Genomic DNA, 27,592 nt, shown 5'->3' on the forward strand with positions numbered 1-27,592 from the left:
TTAACTAAAGAAGTAATTGAATTCCTGTCCTTGTTTGTCTCACTAAACTGGAATGCTTGGAAGGTGTTTGAATTGAAGTTATACAACAAATGATACAGGTTTAATACAACTACTAGATTTGCAGGGGAAGCAGTGACAGAATTCTTGATGCGACTTAGAAAACTGGTGAAGCATTGAGAGTATCGCCCAGCATTATCAGAAATGCTGAGAGACCGTTTAGTATGCAGCAGGAATGATCTAACAAACCAAGGAAGGCTTTTGACAGAGCCAAACCTAGTTTTAAAAAAAGCCATAGAGCTGGCCTTAGCTTGGATAGATGCAGAGAAAGGGGCTCCGATGATGACTTCAGCCAGGCTAATGAGGTTGGCTTGCTGGAGTATGAACTACCTGATGAGCCCCCTTCAGTTGCAGGGCCTGAATTATGACGTGCAGTTCCTGCATATCAACCTGGGGCGTATTCCGACCTCCTTGCAGGCGTTGCCCGTCTTTTACCAGGACCTCCTCACGGTCTGGAACGCGGTCGCCTCACGACGCAGCTCTCCCCCCGTCAGGAGTAGCGGCTCTCGTGCAAGAGCCGCTGCTCAGGAATCTGTTCCTCCAGCCGTATAACTTCAGGTGGCTGGCGGAGAGGAGGGCCGTGGATGCCGGGGTGACCAGGATCGGGGATGTGCTGAATGGCAGAGGAGCAGCTGGATGAGCCCCCACGTGCTGGCTGAGCGCGCGGGGGTGGCCGTCTGGCGTGCGGCCAAAGCCATCCAAGAACTTAGGATGGTCATGCTTGGCCCCGAGTGCATACGCGGTCTCGAGGCGGCATAGGCGTGCAGTGGGATCCCGCCCGAGCGTTCTCCTGTGAATCTATGCCCGGACGGAATTCCACATTGGCCCAAAGCCTAGAGCCCCCCACCCCCCGCACCCCCCCCCCCCGCCCCCTCCCCACCCAAACTGGGTTAGGTACCCCACAGCATGTGCTGCCTCACAGAAATGTCCTTCGTTCCACCGCGCGGAGGTGTTTCCTGTACGGGCTGCTGCTGCACACCTTTCATTACAGCCACGCGGATACACCTTGGCGGGCCTTGTTGCCGCTGGGTGTCCCCAGTGGAGGTCCCTCTATGGAAGGATCTCCTCCGATTATCTTGGGGACCTGGGGTGGAGGGTGCTGCATGCAGCAGTCAAGTACAACCATAGGTTCTTTAGGTTCACGGGCTCTCAAGCTTGCCCCTTCTGTGGTCTTGTGGAGTCCGTGAACCATGTCTACGTTTTGTGAAGTAGGTTGCACTCCCTTTTTGTTCTCTTCAAAAACCTGTTACTGATGTTTTGTTTGCACTTCAGTCCCACGCTCCTGATCTACGGGCACCTGGTGCGGAGAGGGCGGGTCGGGAGGGCGACCTCCTCGTGAACCTGCTCCTGGGCCTGGCGAGACGCGCCATCAATAGGCCCAGGCAGCGGGCGATCAACGGGACCGTCCATCCCGACTGTCTGCCCCTCTACCGCGGCTACATTCGCGGCCAGGTGTCTCTGGAGAGGGAGCATGCGGTGTCCACGGGCGCGGTTGACACCTCCCGTGCCCGTTGGGCACCGCAGGGGCTGGGGTGTATTATCGACCCCAATGATCACCTTATGATTTAATGTTTTAAGTTTCCTTTCGACTTTGTTTTTGTTCGGGCTGTTCCCCCTCCTTTTAGCTGCAGTTGGACGCACTTTCGCACATGAAGGAGCCAGGGACGCCGGAAGGGTCCCTAAAATTTCCACAAGAGGAGCATGATACGGGTCTGGGACCTCCTGCCATGACTTAACCCTTAAGTTAACTTAACAACATCAACTGCAATGCCAAGAGAAGAAAGAAAAGAAAAACTACTTACTAGTCACCAGCCAATCACTTACCTGCTGGCTGTGACATCGGGTTTGATTTCTTTCAACCTCACACTTGCCCTCGAGTCTCCCTCGTAGGTCCGCCTCTCCGCTCCTCCTGAAGATGAGCACCTCTTTCCCCTCAGCACCAAATTCCTAATACCCTCACTCTGGCTAAATCTCACTCCGGCTGCAGTCTCTCTCCCACTGGCTTGTGCAAGCTCACTGATTCTGTGGAGAGAGAAACAGAGCTAACCCTTTAAGAGTGAGAGGGGATCTCATAGAAACCTATAAAATTCCAACAGGGTTAGACAGGTAGATTTAGTAAGAATGTCCCCAATGGTGGGGGAGTCCAGAACTCGGGGGTCATAGTTTGAGGATAAGGGGTAAACCTCTTAGAACTGAGGTGAGGAGAAATCCCTTAATCCAGAGGGTGGTGAATGTGTGGAATTCATTACCACAGAAAGTAGTTGAGGCCAAAACATAGTGTGATTTCAAGAAGAAATTAGATTTCGCTCTTGGGGTGAAAGGGATCGAGGGATATGGGGGGAAGGGGGGATCAGGATATTGAATTTGGTGATCACTCATGATCAAAATGAATGGTGGAGCAGGCTCCAAGGGCCGAATGGCCTCCTCCTGCTTCTATTTTCTATGTTTCTAAGTTCAAGCACAAGATGCCTCATCCCTTTTCCAGAACTGCTGAGTTTTTCCAGCAATTTCCAGTCTGCAGTATTTTGTTTTTATTTGAAGGTTTGAAATGTTGCAAGGAATGCGAACTCAGTCTGCGTTAAATGGTGAATGTGGTAGTGTGCAATCCTTCACAGGTCAATGCCCAGTCCAGACCCAATGAGCACGAACCTGGGCCAACCTGGAAGTGAGAGTGAGGATTCCTGGACGAGAGGGTTCAGTCAGAGTCAGGATGTTGTTAGGAGGAAACCCGCATTAGTTGTGCTGTTAAACCCTTCTTAGTATATAGTTCTTGTCATCAATAATTCCTTTCATTAGCTATTAGAACATAGAACATAGAACAGTACAGCACAGAACAGGCCCTTCGGCCCACGATGTTGTGCCGACCTTCATCTGAAACCAAGATCAAGCTATCCCACTCCCTACCATCCTGGTGTGCTCCATGTGCCTATCCAATAACCGCTTAAATGTTCCTAAAGTGTCTGACTCCACTATCACTGCAGGCAGTCCATTCCACACCCCAACCACTCTCTGCGTGAAGAACCTACCTCTGATATCCTTCCTATATCTCCCACCATGAACCCTATAGTTATGCCCCCTTGTAATAGCTCCATCCACCCGAGGAAATAGTCTTTGAACGTTCACTCGATCTATCCCCTTCATCATTTTATAAACCTCTATTAAGTCTCCCCTCAATCTCCTCCGCTCCAGAGAGAACAGCCCTAGCTCCCTCAACCTTTCCTCATAAGACCGACACTCCAAACCAGGCAGCATCCTGGTAAATCTCCTCTGCACTCTTTCCAGCGCTTCCACATCCTTCTTATAGTGAGGTGACCAGAACTGCACGCAATATTCCAAATGCGGTCTCACCAAGGTCCTGTACAGTTGCAGCATAACCCCACGGCTCTTAAACTCCAACCCCCTGTTAATAAAAGCTAACACACTATAGGCCTTCTTCACAGCTCTATCCACTTGAGTGGCAACCTTTAGAGATCTGTGGATATGGACCCCAAGATCTCTCTGTTCCTCCACAGTCTTCAGAACCCTACCGTTGACCCTGTAATCCACATTTAAATTAGTCCTACCAAAATGAATCACCTCACATTTATCAGGGTTAAACTCCATTTGCCATTTTTCAGCCCAGCTTTGCATCCTATCTATGTCTCTTTGCAGCCTACAACAGCCCTCCACCTCATCCACTACTCCACCAATCTTGGTGTCATCAGCAAATTTACTGATCCACCCTTCAGCCCCCTCCTCTAAGTCATTAATAAAAATCACAAAGAGCAGAGGACCAAGCACCGATCCCTGCGGCACTCCGCTAGCAACCTGCCTCCAGTCCGAAAATTTTCCATCCACCATCACCCTCTGTCTTCGATCAGATAGCCATTTACCTATCCAATCGGCCAACTTTCCCTCTATCCCACACCTCCTTACTTTCATCATAAGCCGACCATGGGGGACCTTATCAAACGCCTTACTAAAATCCATGTATATGACATCAACCGCCCTACCTTCATCAACACACCTAGTTACCTCCTCAAAAAATTCTATCAAATTTGTGTCAAAATTCTATCAAATTCTATTAGCCACATCGATGCGTCTCAAGTTATGACAGCTAGTCTCACCAGTGATCATGGATCCTGACACTGGAGAGGGGCCTCTCTTGGGGCCCAATGCCTGTGAATCACCACTGAAACTCCTTTCCTCTTTATTGTGAGAATCTCTCCCAGAATCAGTGAAACTACAGCCACTCCGACTCCTCGCTCAGAGCTTTGTTCCCTGACCAGAATGCTATCTAACATATCAAAGAAGATTTGTCAATATGTTCTCTTGAGGTATCAGGAGGTTTTATACTGAGATTTAATCATCTTCCTACAGCATAACTGTTACTACAAGGGTTCCATCAGAAGATTCCCTGGATCCCAGGTCTCTGCAACCACCTGCTCAGGACTCAGGTAAAAAGACTGACGGTTAATTCTCAGTTTGGCTTAAATATTCATATTTGTAACCTATCGCCTGTTAATTCAGTTGGGTAAAGGGATGTGTTTATTTGGAGTTAGCTTTCTCCTCTCAGGATTGAGGATTTTAAAAAATTTATTCACATGATGTGGGCATTACTGGCTGGGCCAGCATTTACTACCCATCCTGAGAGGGTAAATCCACATCCGATATGTGGGAGCCTTTTAAAAGTCAGTTGCTAACAATTCAGGACAAGTATGTCCCTATAAAAATGAAGGATAAAGATGGCAAGATTCGGGAACCCTGGATGACGAGAGATTGTGAGCTCAGTGAAAAAGAAGAAGGAGGCATACATAAATTTCAGGAAATTGAAAACGGATAAGGCTCTTGAGGAATACAAAGATAACAGGAAAGAGCTTAAACAGTGACTTAGGAGGACAAAAAGGAGCCATGAAATGTCCTTGGCAGGCAGGATTAAGGAGAATCCCAAGGCTTTTTATACCTATATGAGGAAGAGGATAGCAAAGGAAAGGGTAGGTCCACTCAAGGACAGTGGAGGGAATTTGTGTGTGGAGCCAGATGAGGTGGTTGATGTCCTTAACAAATACTTTGCATCAGTATTCATAAAGGAGAAGGATGTGGTGGATGGTGAGTGTAGAAATGAGGATGTTGACATTCTCGGACATCTTGAGATAAAAAGAGAGGAAGTATTGGAGGTTTTGAAAAACATTAAGGTGGACAAGTCCCCAGGGTCAGATATGGTCTATACTCAGAGAGGCGAGGGAAAAAATTGCTGAGATCTTGGCCAAATTCTTTATATCCTCTTTAGCCATGGTCGAGGTACCAGAGGATTGGAGATTGGCCAACATTGTTCCTCTGTTTAAGAAGAGCAGAAGAGACAATCTGGGAAATTATAGCCTGTGAGCCTCACATCAATGGTGGAGAAATTATTGGAGAAGATTCTTAGAGACAGGATATACTCACATCTGGAAGAGAATAGGCTTATTAGCGATAGGCAGCATGGTTTTGTGAAGGGGAGGTCATGTCTCACAAACTTCATTGAGTTCTTTGAGGAAATGACAAAAGAAATTGACTAGGGCAGGGCAGTGGATGTTGTGTACATGGACTTTAGTAAAGCCTTCAGTAAGGTTCCTCATGGCTGATATAGAAGGTGAAGTCATGTGGAATCCGAGGTGAGCTGGTAAAATGGATACAAAACTGGATTGGGCATAAAAAGCAGAGAGTAGCAGTGTAAGGATACTTTTCTTCTGGAGGTCTGTGACAAGCTGTGTTCCACAACGATCTGTGCTGGGGCCTCTGTTGTTTGTAATATATATAAATGATTTGGAGGAAAATGTAGGTGGTCTGATTCGTAAATTTGCAGATGATGCAAAAATTGGGAGAGTAGCGGAGAGTGAGGAGGATTGTCAGAGGATACAGCAGGATATAGATCAGCTGGAGACCTGGGCCAAAAGATATCAGATGGAATTTAACCTGGAAAAATGTGAGGTGATGTGATTTGGAAGGTCCACTGCAGAAGCAAAGTATACGATAAATGGTAGAGCCCTTAGAAACATCAGCATACAGAGGGATCTAGGCGTGCAGATCCAGTTTCCTGAAGGTGGCAACTCAGGTGAACAAGGTGGTCAAGAAGGTGTATGGCATGCTGGCCTTCATCGGTCAGGGTGTTGAGTATAGGAATTGGAAAGTCATGTTGCAACTGTATAAGACTTTGGTTAGGCCGCATTTGGAGTATTGTGTACAATTCTGGTCACCACACTACCGGAAGGATGTTGATGCATTGGAAAGGGTGCAGAAGAGATTTACCAGGATGTTGCCTGGTTTGGAGGATACGGACTATGAAGAAAGGTTGAACAAACTTGGATTGTTTTCTTTGGAGCGTCGGAGGATGAGGGGGAACCTGATAGAGGTTTACAAGATTATGACAGGCTTGGATAGAATGAATAGAGTCTTTTTCCTAGGGTTGAAGGGTCAATCACTCAGGGCATAGGTAGAAGGTGAGAGGGGGAAAGTCTGAAAGAGATGTAAGGGACAAGTTTTTCACACAGAGGGTGGTGAATGTCTGGAACGCGCTGCCGGAGGAACTGGTGGAGGCAGCAGAGTCTATAACAATGTTCAAGAGGCATCTGGATAGATACATGAATAGTCAGGGAATAGAGGGATATGGACCACGTAGAGGCAAGAAAATGTTAGATTAGAGAGGCATCTGTGTCGGCACAGACTTGGTGGGTCGAAGGGCCTGTTCTTTGTGAGCATTTAAGTGTCAACCACATTGCTGTGGATCTGGAGTCACATGTAGGCCAGACCAGGTAAGGATGGCAGATTTCCTTCCCTAAAGGACATTTGTGAACCAGATGGGCTTTTATGACAATCGACAATGGTTTCATGATCATCATTAGATTTCTAATTCCAGATTTTTAATGAATTCAAATTTTGCCATCTGCTGTGGTGGGATTTGAACCTGGGTTCCCAGAGCATTACCCTGGGTCTACTGGATTACTACTCCAGTGACAATACCACTACACCACGCATGCTTTGAACATATCCCAAAAGCATTTCCTCCTGGGAGCATCGTGCTGTGATGGTGTTCTGAGGAGAGTGGTTGGTTCAGTTGTCTGGGCCGATGGATGATATGTCCTGCCCATTCGCAGCTTGCTGCCAGATTGCCTTTCTTGTTGTGGGATTGGAAGAATCTTGAAGGGGAGAGCGCTGATTGTACTTGTCAAGTTTTATGACCGATCTGCAATAGGTTATTCAAATCTCTGAATTATATGGATGTATTGGGATCGCTGCTGCCCTCTGAACCATAACCTTTGTCTTGGGTTTAAGGTACCACTCCATCCACTTGGTCGAATGCTGAGCTGGCTCATTGGAGGCAATGATAAACGCCATTGTCTATGTCTTCCTTTGTCAAATAGGGAGCTACTTTGATAAGGAAAATGATGTACATTTCCGGGATCTCACCATTGATCTTCATCGATGGGGGGGGGGGGGGGGGGGAGGAGCACGGGGGTGTTTTCACAAGAACACATGAACACGAGAAATAGGATCATGTCTCAAGAGATCAGACATATCCACAGACTCATGGGAGAGTCTGGTTTGTGACCAGTCAGAATGAGAAAGCTCACATGGGAAGGCAGCAAACGTATTGACAGTCTTTGTTGGCAACATGCAGAAGCAAAGTTGAAGGTGTCGGAGGGAGTGTACAACCTCAAACCGGATGGCCAGCTGGTGGAGCTTGCTCCACCATTCAATATTATCATGGCTGACCTTGGGGGCTTCAGCTACGCTTTCCCACCCACTCCCCATGTTCCTGAATTCCCTAAAATACCAAAAATAAGTCTGTAAGATGTAGGAACGGAAGTAGGCCATTCGGCCCATTGACTCTGCTCCACCGTTCAATATCAAAACTGATCTGATGCAATTTTCAACACCACTTTCCTGCCTTATTCCCATAATCCTTGATTTCCTAACTGATTAAAAATCTGTCGATCTCAACCTTGAACATACTTAACGACCCAGCCTCTACAGCCCTCTGCGCGAAAGAATTCCACAGATTCACGACCCTCTGAGATAAGAAATCCCTTCTCATCTCTGTCTTAAATGGGCGACCCCTTACTCCGAGATTATGCCCTTTGGTCCCAGACTCTCCTCCAAGGGGAAACAACCTCTCAGCATCGACCCTGTCAAGCTCACTGAGAATCCGATATGTCTCAATAAGGTCGCCTCTCATCCTTCTAACCTCCACTGAGTACAATCCCAACCTACTCAACCTCTCCTCATAAGAAAATCCCTCCATAGAGTCATATAGCACAAGAAAGGCCCTTTGGCCCATCAAGTCTGCACTGACAATATCTACCACTCGCGATGCACTAATCCCATTTTTTAGCACTTGTCCCATATCCATATCCAGGATTAACCTAGTGAATCTTCTCTGGACTGCCTCCAATGCCAGTGTATGTTTCATAGAACATAGAACATAGAAAGCCACAGCACAAACAGGCCCTTCGGCCCACAAGTTGCGCCGATCACATCCCCACCTCTAGGCCTATCTATAGCCCTCAATCCCATTAAATCCCATGTACTCATCCAGAAGTCTCTTAAAAGACCCCAACGAGTTTGCCTCCACCACCACCGACGTCAGCCGATTCCACTCACCCACCACCCTCTGAGTGAAAAACTTACCCCTGACATCCCCCCTGTACCTACCCCCCAGCACCTTAAACCTGTGTCCTCTCGTAGCAACCATTTCAGCCCTTGGAAATAGCCTCTGAGAGTCCACCCTATCCAGACCCCTCAACATCTTGTAAACCTCTATCAGGTCACCTCTCATCCTTCGTCTCTCCAGGGAGAAGAGACCAAGCTCCCTCAACCTATCCTCATAAGGCATGCCCCCCAATCCAGGCAACATCCTTGTAAATCTCCTCTGCACCCTTTCAATGGCTTCAACATCTTTCCTGTAATGAGGTGACCAGAACTGCGCGCAGTACTCCAAGTGGGGTCTAACCAGGGTCCTATAAAGCTGCAGCATTATCTCCCGACTCCTAAACTCAATCCCTCGATTAATGAAGGCCAGTACGCCATACGCCTTCTTGACCGCATCCTCCACCTGCGAGGCCGATTTAAGAGTCCTATGGACCCGGACCCCAAGGTCCTTCTGATCCTCTACACTGCTAAGAATGGTACCCTTCATTTTATACTGCTGCTTCATCCCATTGGATCTGCCAAAATGGATCACTACACACTTATCCGGGTTGAAGTCCATCTGCCACTTCTCCGCCCAGTCTTGCATTCTATCTATGTCTCGCTGCAACTTCTGACATCCCTCCAAACTATCCACAACACCACCTACCTTGGTGTCGTCAGCAAACTTACCAACCCATCCCTCCACTTCCTCATCCAGGTCATTTATGAAAATGACAAACAGCAAGGGTCCCAGAACAGATCCCTGGGGCACTCCACTGGTCACTGACCTCCATGCAGAGAAAGACCCCTCCACAGCCACTCTCTGCCTTCTGCAGGCAAGCCAGTTCTGGATCCACAAGGCAACAGCCCCTTGGATCCCATGCCCTCTCACTTTCTCAAGAAGTCTTGCATGGGGGACCTTATCGAACGCTTTGCTGAAGTCCATATAGACCACATCCACCGCTCTTCCTTCGTCAATGTGCTTGGTCACATTTTCAAAGAACTCAACCAGGCTCGTAAGGCACGACCTGCCCCTGACAAAGCCGTGCTGACTACTTTTGATCATACTAAACTTCTCTAGATGATCATAAATCCTGTCTCTCAGGATCCTCTCCATCAACTTACCAACCACTGAGGTTAGACTCCTTAGATAAGGAGACCAAAACTGTTCACAGTATTCCAGATGGACTCTAACTAGTGCTGTGTATATTTTAGCAAGACTTCCCTATTTTTACACTCCATTCCCTTTGAAATAAAGGCCGACATTCCATTTGCCTCCCAATTACATACTGAACTTGCCCTTGTGATGAATGCACAAGGACCCCAAAATCCTCTCTGTGCTGCAGCTTTCTGCAGCCTTTCTCCATTTAAATAACATTCGGCTCCTTCATTCTTCCTACCAAAGTATAAAACTTCACATTTTCATACATTATATTCCATCTGTCAAGTTTTTGCGCACTCACTTAACCTGTCCATATCCCTCGGCACACTCTTTCTGCCTTCCCACCTAATTTTGCCAATGGTACATTCACTTCCCTTGTCCAAGTGGTGAACATATATTGTAAATCTGTCTCTTCCAGCCTTAAAATGTGTTCAATTCCAGAACGCCCACTACCCTCTGAGGCAGAGAATTCCAAATATTCACAACTCTCTCAGTGGCATGGTTTCTCCTCATCTCAGTCCTGCGTGATCAGACCTTTATCTTGCCACTGTGCCTGTGTTTGAGATTCCCCGATCAGCAGAAGCAATCTCTTATCAAGCCCCTTGAGAATCTTTCAATGGGATCACCTCTCATTCTTCTAAATACTGGAGAATGTGAGCTCAATTTACTCAGTCTCTCATCTCAGGACGGACCCCTCATGCCTGGGACCAAATCAGTGAATCTTATTTGTACCCCCTCCAATGTATCTTTCCTGGAAATGTGGAGACCAAAACTGTACACATCATTCCAGATGTGATCTCGCCAAAGCCCTGTGCAATTGCAGCAAGCTTCTTTATTCCTGTATTATGTAATGTCCCTTGCATTAAAGGCTAGCATGCCATTTGCAATCCCAATTGCTTGCTGTACCTTTTTTCATCATTCTTTCATGGGATGTAAAGGGATGGGAGGGGCCATTAAAAGCGCTATCAAGTAGCACTTACTCAGCAATGACCTGCTCACTGGTGCTCAGTTTGGGTTTCGCCAGGGTCACTCAGCTCCTGACCTCATTACAGCCTTTGTCCAAACATGGACAAAAGTGCTGAGGTGAGGTGAAAGTGACAGCCCTTGACATCAAGGCCGCATTTGACAGAGTGTGGCATCAAGGAGCCCAGCAAAACTGGAATCAATGGGAATCAGGGGGAAACTCTCCGTTGGTCGGAGTCATACCTGGTTGTAATAGTGGAAGGTCACTCACCTCGGTTCCAAGTGCCAGGCAATGATCATCCCAACAAGAGAGGATTCAACCATCTCATCATGATATTCATCACTGAATCCCCCACTATCAACACCCTGGGGGTTACCATTGACCAGAAACTGAACTGGAATAGTCATATAATAAATACTGTGGCTACCAGAGCAGTAAGAAATCTCACAACACCAGGTTAAAGTCCAACAGGTTTATTTGGTAGCAAATACCATAAGCTTTCGGAGCGCTGCCCCTTCGTCAGATGGAGTGGATATCTGCTCTCAAACAGTGCACAGACACAGAAATCAAGTTACAGAATACTAATTAGAATGCGAATCTCTAAAGCCAGCCAGGTCTTAAAGGTACAGATAATGTGGGTGGAGGGACCCACCCACCCTTGGAGGGACTCCAAGACACGCACCATCCTGACTTGGACCATTCCTTCACTTTGCTGGGTCAGAATCCTAGAACTCCCTCCCTAACAGCACTGTGGATGTACCTACGCCACAAGGAATGCTGTGGTTCAAGAAGGCAGCTCACCACCATCTTCTCAAGGGCAATTGGGGATGGGCAATAAAAGCTGGTCTAGTCAGTGATACCCACATCCTTTTAATCAAATGAATATTGAGAAATGTTTGAGAAATGATTTATTCCGCAGAGTGAGTTATTCCTTTTGGAAGTACAGATTTGCTTCTCTTTCACCAGGATAAGGGTGTTTTCTCTCTGTCTCTCTCCTCCAGCGCTCTGATTATTTTCAGTAATCAAACTTACGTCATTGAACATCTTGAGGGAGATGAAGTTGGCCGTCATTTGTTATACAGACCTGAAGATCTCCCCCCAGAATCAAGTAGCTGTGGAGTCAGAACTGTCCACCCGAAACCAATTGACACGAATCAGTCTGATCGTTCACAGAGGGTGAGTAATCAGCAATACAATAACTAAAAGAAAGAAACAATTAATTCTGAAATTGCAGCATGTAAACAATCTTATCCACCCAACAAGCCGACCAGGTAGCACCCTCCAATCAAGGAAAATGTCCAAATCATATTGTTGCACCATGTTCTCATCCCCTTTTCCTTTATCTACCTGTCTAATCTAAACCAACATGTTTCAACGAGATCACACAGACTACTATGAAAAGTTGCAGAACATGCAATTGCAGGTAGTGTCTTGAGATGGATAGAAAGCTGGTTAGCGGATAGGGATAAATGGGTCTTTTTCTGATTGGCAGGCATTGCCGAAAGATGTGCTGGTTAGGTGCATTGGCCATGCTAAATTCTCTGTCAGTATACCCGAATGGGCACTGGCGTGTGGTGACTAGGGGATTTTCACAGTCACTTAATTGCAGTCTTAATGTAAGCTGATTTATGACACTAATAATAAACTTTAAACTAGTGGAGTGAAGCAGGAATCTGTGCTTGGACCCCAGTTGTTCACATGCTATATTAATGATTTGAAAGAGGGAACTAAATGTATTATCTCCAGATGTGCAGACTATATAAAGTTGGGTGGGAGGGTGAGCTGTGAGGAGGATACAGAGATGCTTCAGGGTGATTCAGATAGGTTGAGTGTAGGTGTATGCATGGCAGATGCAGTATAATGTGGATAAATGTGAGGTTATCCACTTTGCTAGCAATAATAGAAAGGCAGATTATTATTCGAATGGGTGTAAATTGAGGGAGATGGATACTCAGCGAGACCTTGGTGTCCTCATGCATCAGTCGCTGAAAGTAAGCGCACAGGTACAGCAGGCAGTAAAGGAGGCAAATGGGATATTGGCCTTCATAGTGAGAGGAATAGAATATAGGGATAGGGATGTTTTGCTGCAATTGTCTCAGGCATTGGTGAGGCCACACCTGGAATATTGTGTGCAGTTTTGGTGTCCTTATCTGAGGAAGGATGTCCTTGCTATAGAGGGAGTGCAGCGAAGGTTTACCAGGCTGATTCCTGGGATGGCAGGTCTGTCATATGAGGAGAGACTAAGTCGGTTAGGATTATATTCACTGGAGTTTAGAAGAGTGAGAGGGGATCTCATAGAAACTTATAAAATTCTAACAGGGCTAGACAGGGTAGATTCAGAAAGAATGTTCCCGATGGTGGGGGAGTCGAGAACTAGGAGTCATAATTTGAGGACTGAGGTGAGGAGAAATTTCTTTACCCAGAGGCTGGTGAATGTGTGGAATTCACTCCCACAGAAAGTAGTTCAGGCCAAAATCTCATCTGATTTCAGGAAGAAATTAGACATAGCTCTTACGGCTAAAGAGATCATGTGATATGGGGGAAGGGGGATATCAGGCTACTGAATTTAATGATCAACGATAATCAAAATGAATTGTGGAACAAACTTGAATGGTCTCCTGCTTCTAGTTTCTATATTTACTTAGATTCGGAATCAACAACAAGTTCTGGAAGTGAATTCTACAACCTCGATTCACTGCGTGAAGTATATTTTTTTCCATTCTTAGTCATTGCCTGGCACTTGTGTGAGGCATGATTGTTACTTCACTTATTAGCCTCAGCCTGAATGCAGTCCAAGTCTTAGTGAATGCAGGTATGGACTATTTCATAGAGTCATAAAGATTTACAGCATGGAAACAGACCCTTCAGCCCAACTTGTTCATGCCACCCTTTTTTAACCCCTAAGCTAGTCCCAATTGCCCACGTTTGGCCCATATTCCTCTATACCCATGTAACTGTCTAAATGCTTTTTAAAAGACAAAATTGCACCCGCCTCTACTACTACCTCTGGCAGCTTGTTCCAGACACTCACCACCCTCTGTGAAAAAATTGCCCCTCTGGACCGTTTTGTATCTCTCCCCTCTCACCTTAAACCTATGCCCTTTAGTTTTAGACTCCCCTACCTTTGGGAAAAGATATTGACTATCTAGCTGATCGATGCCCCTCATTATTTTAGAGACCTCTATAAGATCACCCTTAAGCCTCCTACGCTCCAGAGAAAAAAGCCCCAGTCTATCCAGCCATAAAAAGGAAAGGCCCAGGAAGACAGAGCCTACCAGGGAACAGGAAATTCTGGATTTGGTAATGTGGAATGAGGCAGACTTGATTCGAGAACTTAAGGTGAAGGAACCCTTAGGGAGCAGTGACCACAATATGATAGAATTTACCCTGCAGTTTGAGAGGGAGAAGCTGGGATCAGATGTAACGGTATTACAATTAAATAAAGGTAACGACAAAGACATGAGGGAGGAGCTGGCCAGAGTTGATTGGAAAGGGAGCCGAGCAGAGAAGACAGTGGAACAGCAATGGCAGGGGTTTTTGAGAGTTATTCGGGAGACACAACAGAAATTCATCCCAAGGAGGAGGAAACATGCTGAGGGGAGGACGAGGCATCCATGGCTGACGAGGAAAGTCAAGGACAGCATAAAAGCAAAAGTAAAAGCATAGAAAGTGGCGAGGATTAGTGGGAAGCCAGAGGATTGGGAAACCTTTAAAAGTGAGCAGAGGACAACTAAAAAAAGCAACAAGGGGGGAGAAGGTGAAATATGAGTGTAAGCTAGACAGTAATATAAAAGAAGATAGGAAGAGTTTGTTTCAATATATAAAAGATGAGAGAGAGGCAAAAATAGCCATTGACCACTGGAAAATGAGGCTGGAGAAGTAATAATAGGAAACAAAGCAATGGCAGAGGAACTGAATAGTTACTTTGCATCAGTCTTCACGGTGGAAGACACCAGTGGGATTCCAGAGCTCCAGGAGAGTCAGGGGGCACAGGTGAGTGTAGTGGCCATCACTAAGGAGAAGGTTCTGGGGAAACTGAAAGGTCTGAAGGTGGACAAATCACCTGGACCACATGGACTACACGCCAGGGTTCTAAAAGAGATAGCTGAGGAAATTGTGGAGGTATTGGTGGTGATCTTTCAGGAATCACTGGAGGCAGGGAGGGTACCAGAGGACTGGAAAGTAGCTAATGTAACACCATTGTTTAAGAAGGGAGGGAGGCAGCAGACAGGAAATTATAGGCCGATTATCCTGACTCCGGTCATTGGCAAGATTTTAGAGTCCATTGTTAAAGATGAGATCGCAGAGTACTTGGAAGTGCATGATAAAGTAGGACTGATTCAGCGCAGCTTTGTCAAGGGGAAGTCATGTCTGACAAATCTGTTAGAGTTCTTTGAGGAGGTAACAAGGAAGTTAGATAAAGGAGAACCAGTGGATGTGATTTATTTAGATTTCAGAGGCCTTTGACAAGGTGCCGCATAGGAGATTGTTAAATAAGTGCCCATGTTCTTAAGGGTAAGATCCTGGCATGGATAGAGGATTGACTGACTGGCAGAAGGCAGAGAGTGGGGATAAAGGGATCCTTTTCAGGATGGCAGCCGGTGACTAGTGGTGTGCCTTAGGGGTCAGTGCTGGGACCACAACTTTTCACAATCTACATTAACGATTTGGAGGAAGGAACTGAAGGCATTGTTGCTAAGTTTGCAGATGATACAAAGGTATGTAGAGGGACAGTTAGTATTGAGGAAGCAGGGGGGCTGCAGAAGGACTTGGACAGGTTAGGAGAGTGGGCAAAGAAGTGGCAGATGGAATACAATGTGGAAAAGTGTGAGGTTATGCACTTTGGAAGGAGGAATGGAGGCATAGACTATTTTCTAAATGGGAAAATGCTTAGGAAATCAGAAACACAAAGGGACTTGGGAGTCATTGTTCAAGATTCTCTCCAGGTTAACATGCAGGTTCAGTCGGCAGTTAGGAAGACAAATGCAATGTTAGCATTCATGTTGAGAGGGCTAGAATACAAGAGCAGGGATGTACTTCTGAGGCTGTATAAAGCTCTAGTCAGACCCCATTTGGAATATTGTGAGCAGCTTTGGGCCCCATATCTAAGGAAGGATGTGCTGGCCTTGGAAAGGGTCCAGAGGAGGTTCACAAGAATGATCCCTGGGAATGAAGAGCTTGTCGTATGAGGAACAGTTGAGGACTCTGGGTCTGTACTAGTTGGAATTTAGAAGGATGAGGGGGATTCTTATTGAAACTTACAGGATACTGCGAGGCCTGGATAGAGTGGACGTGGAGAGGATATTTTCACTAGTAGGAAAAACTAGAACCAGAGGGCACAACCTCAGGCTAAAGGGACAATCCTTTAAAACAGAGATTAGGAGGAATTTCTTCAGCCAGAGAGTGGTGAATTTGTGGAACACTTTGTCACAGAAGGCTGTGGAGGCCAGGTCATTGAGTGTCTTCAAGACAGAGATAGATAGGTTCTTGATTAATAAGGGGATCAGGGGTTATGGGGAAAAGGCAGGAGAATGGGGAAGAGAAAAAAAATCAGCCATGATTGAATGGCGGAGCAGACTCGATGGGCCGAGTGGCCTAATTCTGCTCCTCTGTCTTATGGTCTTATGGAAGACGGTTAAGTCATGGAACAAGAACAGGAAACTGAAGTTAAAGTGAAGAGCAGTGGAAATAACTCTGAATTAAAGGGTGAAAGCTGTGGTGGGGGGAGCGGGGAGGGTCAAGGCAAAATGGGCTTGCAGTTATGGGCCCGTGAAGCTGTGGTGTTCTGTTGGCATGGCTGAATATTTGAGAGTGTGTGTGGAAGCTTGAATGCATGTGGCAATCCAAGGGAGCAGAACATCAGAAGGAGAGATTGAAACTCCAGGCATGGATCCTTGTTGAAGATATCCAAGTGAAAACATAGTTTGGGAAGAAATTCCAAGGCAGGTTCTTTGAGAGTGGAGACTGGAAACCGCAAGATGAAAGACAGTTTCTGTGAAACCAGTTGGCCCATAGTGTGGCAAGTATCTGAAGGAATTGATGAGAGCTCCACAGAAGATGCTTTGATGGTGTCTGTCACTTGGTCTTGGAGTGTGGTATGTCCAACATCAGTTCGTCCATTGGCTTACATGGACTGTATTAGAGTGTAAGTAGGTTTTGTAACGAATGCTATCCTTACAAATCTGTATATATCTGTAAAGTATTAGGGGGGAATGTGAGGAAAAAGCTTTTTACCCAGAGGGTGGTGACAGTCTGGAATGCCTCACATCCTGGGAGGGTGGTGGAGGCGGGATGCCTCACATCCTTTAAAAAGTATCTGGATGAGCACTTGGTACATCATAACATTCAGGGCCATGGGCCCAGTGCTGGCAGATGGGATTAGGTGAGAGTTCAGGTGTTTCTAATGTGCCAGTGTGGACTCATTGAGTTGAAGGGCCTTTTCTACACTGTATGATTCGATGATTCTATTATTCTATAATTAGTGTGAAGGGGTAGCGAATTGTAGTTCATATTCTCTTGTTTAATAAATGTCATATTCTTTTGTTAAAAGTCCATCAGCAAACTCTGTGGCTGGAACTTTCCAGCTCAGGGCTGCAGGTTCCCCCATGATGGGATCAGTGAGCCATGGAAATCTTAGTTCACGTTGGTGGGACTGGAAGTTGCTGCTGCCAAGAAGGGCTGTAAAACCGCGGCCCATGGCTCTGTTCAGTAGCTACCCTCCATGTCTCGAAACAAAATATTAAAGCTAAAATCTATCAAGCAAGGTTCCATCTCTGGATCTGACTTTTACAGTGTGCAGGATGGAATCAATGGGTGGGAATGCTGTAGTGAGTAACTCACCTCCTGACTCCCCAAAGCCTGTCCTCCGTCTACAAGATACAAGTCAGGAGTGTGATGGAACACTCCCCACTTACCTGGATAGGTGCAGCTCCAACACTTAAGAAACTCAACACCATCCAGAACAGAAGGTCAATAGCCCAATCTATCACGCAAACCAGCCTCCCATCCATTGACTCTGTCTATACTTCCCACTGCCTCGGCAAAGCAGCCAGCATAATTAAGGACCCCACACACCCAGACATTCTCTCTTCCATCTTCTTCCGTCGGGAAAAGATACAAAAGTCTGAGGTCACGTACCAACCGACTCAAGAACAGCTTCTTCCCTGCTGCCATCAGACGTTTGAATGGACTTACCTCACATTAAGTTGATCTTTCTCTACACCCTCGCTATGACTGTAACACTACATACTGTACTCCCTCGTTTCTCTCTCTATGAACAGTATGCTTTGTCTGTATAGTGCACAAGAAATAATACTTTTCACTGTATACTAATGCATGTGACAATAATAAATCAAATCAAATTAAATCAAAAAACAATGCAACCCACTTGATTGACCCCACATCCACAAACATCCACTCCTTCCACCACTGATGAACAGTGGCAGCTTTGTATACCATCTAAAAGATGTACTGCAGGGACTCACCAAGGTTCTTTAGGCAGTACCTTCCAAATCCACGACCACTATTTGATTAGTTTGATAAGTAAGTTTGCGGACGACACAAAGGTTGGTGGATTTGCGGAGAGTGATGAGGACCATTAGAGGATACAGCAGGATGTAGATCAGTTGGAGACTTGGGCGGAGAGATGGCAGATGGAGATTAATTCGGACAAGTGTGAGGTAATGCATTTTGGAAGGTCCAATACAAATAGGAAATATACAGTAAATGGCAGAACCCTTAAAAGTATTGATAGCCAAAGGGATCTGGGTGTACAGGTACACAGGTCACTGAAAGTGGCAATGCAGGTGGAGAAGGTAGTCAAGAAGGCATACTGCATGCTTGCCTTCATCGGCCAGGGCATTGAGTTTAAAAATTGGCAAATCATGTTGCAGCTTTATAGAATCTTAGTTAGGCCACACTTGGAATATAGTGTTCAATTCTGGTCGCCACACTACCAGAAGGATGTGGAGGCTTTGGAGAGGGTACAGAAAAGATTGACCAGGATGTTGCCTGGTATGGAGGGCATTAGCTCTGAGGAGAGATTGGAGAAACTTGGTTTGTTCTCACTGGAGCGATGGAGGTTGAAGGTCGACCTGATAGAAGTCTACAAGATTATGAGAGGCATGGACAGAGTGGATAGTCAGAAGCTTTTTCCCAGGGTGGAAGAGTCAATTACTAGGAGGCATAGATTTAAGGTGCGAAGGGCAAGGTTTAAAGGAGATGTACGAGGCAGATTTTTTACACAGAGAGTAGTGGGCGCCTGGTACTTGTTGCGGGGGGAGGTAGTGGAAGCGGATACGGTAGTGACTTTTAAGGGGCATCGTGACAAAAACATGAATATGATGTGAATAGAGGGATATGGTCCCCGGAAGGGTAGGGGATTTTAGTTCAGTCGGGCAGCATGGTCGGTGCAGGCTTGGAGGGCCGAAGGGTCTGTTCCTGTGCTGTAATTTTCTTTGTTCTTGTTCACTACCATGTAGAAGGACAAGAGCAGCAGATACCACCTGGAGGTTCCCCTCCAAGTCACCCACCACTCTGACTTGGAAATATATCACTGTTCATTCATTGTTGCTGGGTCAAACTCTTGGAACTCCCTCCCTAACAGCACTGTGGGTTTACCTACACCTAAGGGCAACAAGGAATGGGCAATAAACTGTGGTCAAGTCAGTCATGCCAAAATCTTGTGAATGAATTAAAAAGCAATTATAACAGGGACGCCCATTCGCTCCTTATATTGTAACAATGAGACAGAGAAAAGTGAAATACTTGTGTGTAACTTCAAAAAATTGTTGGATCCACATGACTTGGCTCTCTCCCAGCCCAGGTCACTTGTACATTTCCACCTCAAACTGACTGATATTTTCTCTCTCTCCAGGTAAAAAGGGATATTTATACGCAGGAGAAATATGTCGAGCTGGTGATTGTGGCAGACAGTGCAATGGTAAGCGGCTTCTCTGAGCATGTTGAACTGTCTATAGAGATATTAGGAACCACAGTACAGAATAAGGAGCAAGGCTGGAAATAGTGACATCAGGGTCAGGAGGACACCTCTTCCTCTTTGGTTGCATACAACGTTCAATGGATACAATGGATTCATGAGGGGAAAGTCGTGCTTGACAAACATGTTGGATTTTTATGAAGATGTGACTAGGGCGGTTGATGGAGGAGAACCGGTGGATGCGGTGTTTTTGGATTTCCAAAAGGCGTTTGATAAGGTGCCCCATAAAAGGCTGCTGAAGAAGATTAGGGCACACGGAGTTGGGGGTAGTGTGTTAAAGTGGATTGGGGACTGGCTATCCGACAGGAAGCAAAGAGTCGGAATAAATGGGTGTTTTTCTGGTTGGAGGAAGGTAACTAGTGGCGTGCCGCAGGGATCGGTACTCGGGCCGCAACTGTTTACCATTTATATAGATGATCTGGAGGAGGGGACGGAGTGTAGGGTAACGAAGTTTGCAGACGACACAAAGATAAGTGGAAAAGTGAATCGTGTGGAGGACGGAGAAGATCTGCAGAGAGATTTGGACAGGCTGAGTGAGTGGGCGAGGATATGGCAAATGGAGTATAACGTTGATAAATGCGAGGTTATACACTTTGGAGGAAATAATAACAAATGGGATTACTATCTCAATGGAAACAAATTAAAACATGCTACCGTGCAAAGGGACCTGGGGGTCCTTGTGCATGAGACGCAAAAGCCCAGTCTGCAGGTACAACAGGTGATCAAGAAGGCAAATGGGATGTTGGCCTATATTGCGAAGGGGATAGAATATAAAAGTAGGGATGTCTTGATGCACCTGTACAGGGCATTGGTGAGGCCGCAGCTGGAATACTGTGTGCAGTATTGGTCCCCTTATATGAGGAAGGATATATTGGCATTGGAGGGAGTGCAGAGAAGGTTCACCAGGTTGATACCGGAGATGAGGGGTTTGGATTATGAGGAGAGGCTGAGGAGATTGGGTTTGTACTCGTTGGAGTTTAGAAGGATGAGGGGGGATCTTATGGAGACTTATAAGATAATGCGGGGGCTGGATAGGGTGGAGGCGGAGAGATTCTTTCCACTTAGTAAGGAAGTTAAAACTAGAGGACACAGCCTCAAAATAAAGGGGGGTCGGTTTAAGACAGAGTTGAGGAGGAACTTCTTCTCCCAGAGGGTGGTGAATCTCTGGAATTCTCTGCCCACTGAGGTGGTGGAGGCTACCTCGCTGAATATGTTTAAAGCGCGGATGGATGGATTCCTGAGCGGTAAGGGAATTAAGGGTTATGGGGATCAGGCGGGTAAGTGGTACTGATCCACGTCAGATCAGCCATGATCTTATTGAATGGCGGGGCAGGCTCGAGGGGCTAGATGGCCTACTCCTGCTCCTATTTCTTATTATGTTCTGGAACTTGACTGTCCATGACCCTAGACATATGATTTGGAACTTCGGTCGACATTTCTTATTGGGAATTGATAATGTTTCATTCTCCCTTGGTTATAGTAGCAGAGACACAATCATCAGACAACTCAGATTCAATTAACTCTTCCTGTAATAGTATTCACAACACGAGGGGCTAAGGAGATTGGCATTTCTGGAGATGATTCTGAGAAATAATTTTAAGATGACAATTGGTCATCTTCAGTTTGAACTGTGTAGGAAATGGGACCAGTTTTTGCTAAAACTATGGCTGGTACCCATTTCTCACTTGTGGATAATTACACACTCACACTCAATGTCCTGAGTTGGAATTAGTGTTGTTTTGCACTCTTTTCATTTCTAGCAACATGAGATTGTTGTCTAATATCTCTGAAGCCTGGAAGTCAAACATCATTCTGAACTTTCTCGTTAAGAGTAGCAATGTAGGTGAACTTTGGGTCGTCGCATGAATAGTGTTTCTATAAGATGCCAAAAAGGTATTCACATGCAGTGATGACAAACCTTGCTCTTTTGAAGCTTTTAATCTTTCTGCGAATCCATTGGTTGATGGATGATAAGGGTGTGAATACCATTTACTCTGAGATAATTGTCAATCTCTCATGAAGTAAATTGTGAACAATCTCTTCTGGTTTACCAAATCTTGTAAAAATTTCATCAAGTTTTTCAATGGTTTGCTCAGATGCAGTGGATCTCATCACTTCTGGCCACTTTGAGTGTGCATCAAGAACATGCAATCCTCAAAAGGACCAGCAAAATCTACATGTAATAGTAGCCATGGCATTTTAGGCCATTCCCAAGGGAGTAAAGAAGACAATGGTGGTGTATTTCTTGCACAGGATTGACACAGTCCAACTACTTTTTTCAATTTGAGCATTCAGACCCATCCACAGAAAATAATTATGTGCTAATTCCTTCATCCAGACTATACAAGAATGTCCTGCATATACTTGTTCAAGAACTCTTCCATGCAGACTAGGAGCAATGAGCACACAGATTCCCCACAATAGACACCCATCCTGAACAGTCAACACAAGCTCTCTTGACACGTACGGTCTCAAATCAGGATGTGGACAGTGTATTCCAGCGATCATTGTGATATTCGTGTACCTTTAAGAAGTGTTAAGAAGGGCGGCACGGTGGCACAGTGGTTAGCACTGCTGCCTCACAGCGCCAGAGACCCGGGTCCAATTCCTGGCTTGGGTCACTGTCTGTGTGGAGTTTGCACATCCTCCCCGTGTCTGCGTGGGTTTCCTCCGGGTGCTCCGGTTTCCTCCCACAGTCTGAAAGATGTGCTGGTTAGGGTGCATTGACCCGAACAGACGTTGGGGTGTGGCAACTAGGGGAATTTCACAGTAACTTCATTGCAGTGTTCATGTAAGCCTTACTTGTGACGAATAAATCAACTTTACTTTTACTTTAATTTTGGGTAAGCAGGCCTTTTGGTTTCATTGTTGCTGAGCTGTCTGCTGAAAGTCCTTTTATTGCAGCTTCAGCAGTTTAAATGGGGTTTTCTTTATTTTTATCCTGGGCCTCAGGTACTTTCTAGGATCTTTTATGACCCTGCATTGTAAGGGAGAAGATTGTTTGACAGCTCAAAGCGGGTAGTTCCTCCCCAGAAGAATTCAAGGACCTACTTCCAGTTTTGGTTTTTGAGTCAGAAGCTGTCCTGGTGTCTCCCTCTCTCTCTGTCCTGGTGTCTCCCTCTCTCTCTCTGTCCTGGTTTCTCCCTCTCTCTCTCTGTCCTGGTTTCTCCCTCTCTCTCTCTGTCCTGGTTGTCTCCCTCTCTCTCTCTGTCCTGGTTGTCTCCCTCTCTCTCTCTGTCCTGGTTTCTCCCTCTCTCTCTCTGTCCTGGTTTCTCCCTCTCTCTCTCTGTCCTGGTTGTCTCCCTCTCTCTCTCTGTCCTGGTTTCTCCCTCTCTCTCTCTGTCCTGGTTGTCTCCCCCTCTCTCTTTCTGTCCTGGTTTCCCTCTCTCTCTGTCCTGGTTTCCCTCTCTCTCTGTCCTGGTTTCTCCCTCTCTCTCTCTCTCTGTCCTGGTTTCTCCCTCTCTCTCTCTGTCCGGTTTCTCCCTCTCTCTGTCCTGGTTTCTCCCTCTCTCTCTCTGTCCTGGTTGTCTCCCTCTCTCTCTCTCTGTCCTGGTTGTCTCCCTCCCTCTCTCTCTCTGTCCTGGTTGTCTCCCTCTCTCTCTCTCTCTGTCCTGGTTTCTCCCTCTCTCTCTCTGATGCGCGACAATCAAGCACGAGGTACAAGGCTTCAGCGATTGAAGGCTTTTATTGACAAACAATGGAACTATCTAACACGAGTACACCAATCCAGACTGGAGGGGTCCCGCCTGAGCAGAGGGTCTTATACCTCTCCCCAGGAGGCGGGGCCCGACCGGGATGTGCCATAACAACATCCACCACAGGTATATTAATCCCACAGTGTAAATACCCTAACCCAACAACAACATTATAACAACCCCCACAGTGGCAACACCCTAACCCAACAGTAACATTGGAATAACCCCACAGTGGTAACCAACGATGGTTCACCACATTCACCCCTCCTTTGAAAACAAAGGCCGGCGGGGTGCGAAAACAGACTACATATATACAAAATTTACAAGTCCAGACGGTCTGGAGGACCGCACCGTCGCTGTGATCTCCTCAACACCGGTTGCGACACCGGAGCAGGTGCTTGCGGTGACGTTCTCTCCAAAACAGCGTCCGGCTGTCCCCTCGAGGACTCACGGGCCGGTTGACCCTGGTGAAGCGGTGGTGCAGGGGATCCTGGTACCTTCTGTGGTGGCGCCGATCTCCGAGTCTCAGGCAAGCTGTACATGGGAGTATAACTGTTATGCACTGGTCCCGGTGCTGACCGCGCCACGTCTGGGGAAGAAAGAAGTGAAAGGGGGTTCGTGACAGGGGGTATAGGAGCGACAGGAGTTGCTACGTCCCCTGCGGGCGCCAGGTCTCGAATCGAGACTGTGTCCTCTCGCCCGTCAGGATATGCCACATAGGCATACTGAGGGTTGGCGTGGAGGAGTTGGACCGGTTCGACCAAGGGGTCGGACTTGCGGGCCCTCACATGTCGCCGCAGAAGGACGGGTCCTGGGTACGTCAACCAGGCTGGTAAGGAGATCCCCGAGGACGACTTCCAAGGGAATGAGAACATCCTCTCGTGGGGAGTAGCATTGGTTGCCGTACACAGGAGGGAGCGAATGGAATGAAGCGCATTTGGAAGGACCTCCTGCCACCGGGAGACTGGAAGGCCCCTGGACTTCAGCGCCAATAGGACAGCCTTCCAGACTGTAGCATTCTCTCTCTCCACCTGTCCGTTACCCCTAGGGTTGTAGCTCGTGGTTCTACTAGAGGCAATCCCGTATGAGAGCAGGAATTGCCTCAAGTCGTTACTCATGAACGACGAGCCCCTGTCGCTATGTATGTAGCAGGGGTACCCGGACAGGGTAAAAAGATCACTGAATGCCTTAATCACTGTGGCAGTCGACGTGTCCGCACAGGGGACAACAAACGGGAACCGGGAGTATTCATCTATGATATTGAGAAAATACACATTCCGGTCCGTTGAGGGAAGGGGGCCCTTAAAATCCACACTCAGCCTCTCGAAGGGGCGAGTGGCCTTGACCAATTGTGCCCGGTCAGGTCGATAAAAGTGCGGTTTGCATTCCGCGCAAATCCGACAGCTTCTCGTTACAGACCTGACATCCTCCACCGAGTAGGGCAGGTTGCGGGCTTTTATGAAGTGGTAGAGCCGAGTGACCCCAGGATGGCACAGGTCATTATGGAGGGCGTTCAAGCGGTCCTCCTTCATGATAGCGCATGTTCCGCGCGAGAGGGCATCCGAGGGCTCATTGAGTTTCCCTGGACGATACATAATATCGTAATTATAGGTGGAGAGCTCAATTCTCCACCGCAAGATCTTATCATTCTTGATCTTGCCCCTCTGCGTATTACTGAACATAAACGCCACGGATCGTTGATCCGTGATCAGGGTGAACCGCTTCCCCGCCAGGTAATGGCGCCAGTGTCTGATGGCCTCCACAATAGCCTGAGCCTCCTTCTCCACCGCTGAATGCCGAATTTCGGGACCTTGAAGGGTGCGGGAAAAAAACGCGACGGGCCTGCCTGCCTGGTTCAGTGTGGCGGCCAGGGCGAAATCCGATGCATCACTTTCCACCTGAAAAGGGATGGATTCATCCACCGCGTGCATCGTGGCTTTCGCAATGTCACTTTTCAAAGCCTTGAAGGCCAATTGGGCCTCCGGCGTGAGTGGGAAAGTCGTGGACTTGATGAGCGGACGGGCTTTGTCCGCGTAGTTGGGGACCCACTGCGCATAATAAGAAAAAAAGCCGAGGCATCTCCTCAGTGCTTTTGCGCTAGCGGGCAAGGGAAGTTCAGTAAGGGGGCGCATACGGTTTGGATCAGGGCCGATGACCCCGTTTTCCACCACGTATCCCAGGATAGCTAACCTGCGCGTACGGAATACACACTTCTCCCTGTTATAGGTCAGATTCAGGCGAGACGCAGTGCGCAGAAAGTTCTGGAGGTTTGTGTCATGGTCCTGCTGGTCATGGCCGCAGATGGTGACGTTATCCAGGTACGGGAAGGTAGCCCGCAACCCGTTCTGGTCCACCATTCGGTCCATAGCACGCTGGAAGACCGAGACCCCATTGGTGACACCAAATGGAACCCTAAGAAACTGATACAGACGACCATCCGCCTCAAAAGCCGTATATTGTCGGTCCTCTGGGCGGATGGGGAGTTGCTGGTAGGCGGACTTAAGGTCTATGGTGGAGAACACCCGGTACTGCGCAATCTGATTGACCATATCAGATATGCGCGGGAGAGGATACGCATCCAGCTGCATATATCGATTAATGGTCTGACTGTAATCAATGACCATCCGGGGTTTGTTCCCGCTTTTAACCACCACGACCTGCGCTCTCCACGGACTAGCACTGGGCTGTATGATCCCTTCTTTGAGGAGCCGCTGAACCTCAGATCTAATGAAGATCCGGTCTTCAGCGCTGTAACGCCTACTTTTAGTAGCGATGGGCTTGCAGCCTGGTACCAGATTCTTAAATAAAGAGGGTGTGGTGATCTTTAGTGTGGAAAGATTGCATGTGGGGCGCTTTGGACAATTTGGAGGCTGCGGCTGATTCCCTACTGCCAGCGAAGGGAGTGGCCCACCGTACTGTAGGATCACACTCTTCATGTGGACCATAAAGTTTAGTCCGAGGAGAATTGGCGCGCAAAGGTGCGGCAACACAAGGAGCCTGTATCGCTCGTAAATTGTGCCCTGCACCTCCAGGGTTACCATACAACGTCCTTGGATCGGTACAGACCGGGACCGTGATGCCATAGAAATTGTCTGTTTGGCAGGTAGAACCCGGAGTCCACACCTCTTTGCAGTGTCAGGGTGAATAAAACTCTCGGTGCTCCCACTGTCAAACAGACAATACACAGTACGACCATTTACCTTGATGTTCATCATCGAACAGTCAAGCCTGTGATGCTTTGTCTGGTCCAGAGAGATCGACGCCACCGTTGGCCCTTGGATGTCACTGCAGGCAGCCGAGGTTGATACTGAGGACCCCTGCTGGTCGCTCCTGGTCGTCGTCGACCACGATGGCCGCCCCCATGAATCGCACGTGGGTGAGGGCGCCAAGCGTAGCGACTCCTGGTGGTCATCTTCCTCCTCCGCCAGCCACGATGGCGTCGTCCTGGATTCGCACGTGGTCGGACCTCGTGGATACTGCGACGCCGAAGGAGATTGTCTCCGCTCTGGAGGGTCACAGGCTGCACTGCCGTTCTTGGGCTTCGATCTGCAGACTTTCGCGTAGTGCCCCTTTTTACCGCACTGACTGCAAATCACTGTTTTAGCAGGACACTGTTGCCGTGGATGCTTGGCCCCTCCGCAAAAATAGCACCGCTGGCCGCCTGGAGCTGCCGCCGTCGTCGGGTCGATATGGGAGCGCGAACCCGTGGGGCGAGGAGGGATTTGTGCTTGCTCCTGCCACGTTGTCTCCACGTGGTCTTCGGGGTACAGAGCCAAGCTTTTCGACGCTGCCTCCAGCATCTCAGCCATCTCCATCGCTTGGGTCAGGTTGAGATTCCCTTTCTCCAACAGCTTGAGCCGGATGTACGAGGACCCTACCCCTGCTACAAACGCATCTCGGGCGAGGTCGTACATGTACTGCTCAGCCGACACAGCTTTGCAGTCGCAGCTGCAAGAGCTCATTGGCGTAGTCCTCCATGGTTTCGCCCGACTGCCGACGTCGTGTAGCGAGGAGGTAACGAGCGTGAATCTCGTTGGGAGGTCTCATGTATCGTTTTTTCAAGAGCTCGA

General features: G+C 47.5%; 1 protein-coding gene across 1 annotated transcript in view; it reads left to right on the forward strand.

Moving 5' to 3' along the window:
• Positions 1 to 27,592, forward strand: part of LOC144480642 (disintegrin and metalloproteinase domain-containing protein 8-like) — a 122,973-nt gene that overhangs the window by 58,106 nt on the left and 37,275 nt on the right. The window contains exons 5-7 of the mRNA XM_078200270.1: positions 4,417 to 4,493; positions 11,831 to 12,005; positions 19,705 to 19,770. Coding sequence (XP_078056396.1) covers positions 4,417 to 4,493; positions 11,831 to 12,005; positions 19,705 to 19,770 — 318 coding nt within the window. The remainder of the gene's footprint in view (positions 1 to 4,416; positions 4,494 to 11,830; positions 12,006 to 19,704; positions 19,771 to 27,592) is intronic.

Source organism: Mustelus asterias, chromosome 1, assembly GCF_964213995.1.
Source record: "Mustelus asterias chromosome 1, sMusAst1.hap1.1, whole genome shotgun sequence".
Lineage (NCBI taxonomy): Eukaryota > Metazoa > Chordata > Chondrichthyes > Carcharhiniformes > Triakidae > Mustelus > Mustelus asterias.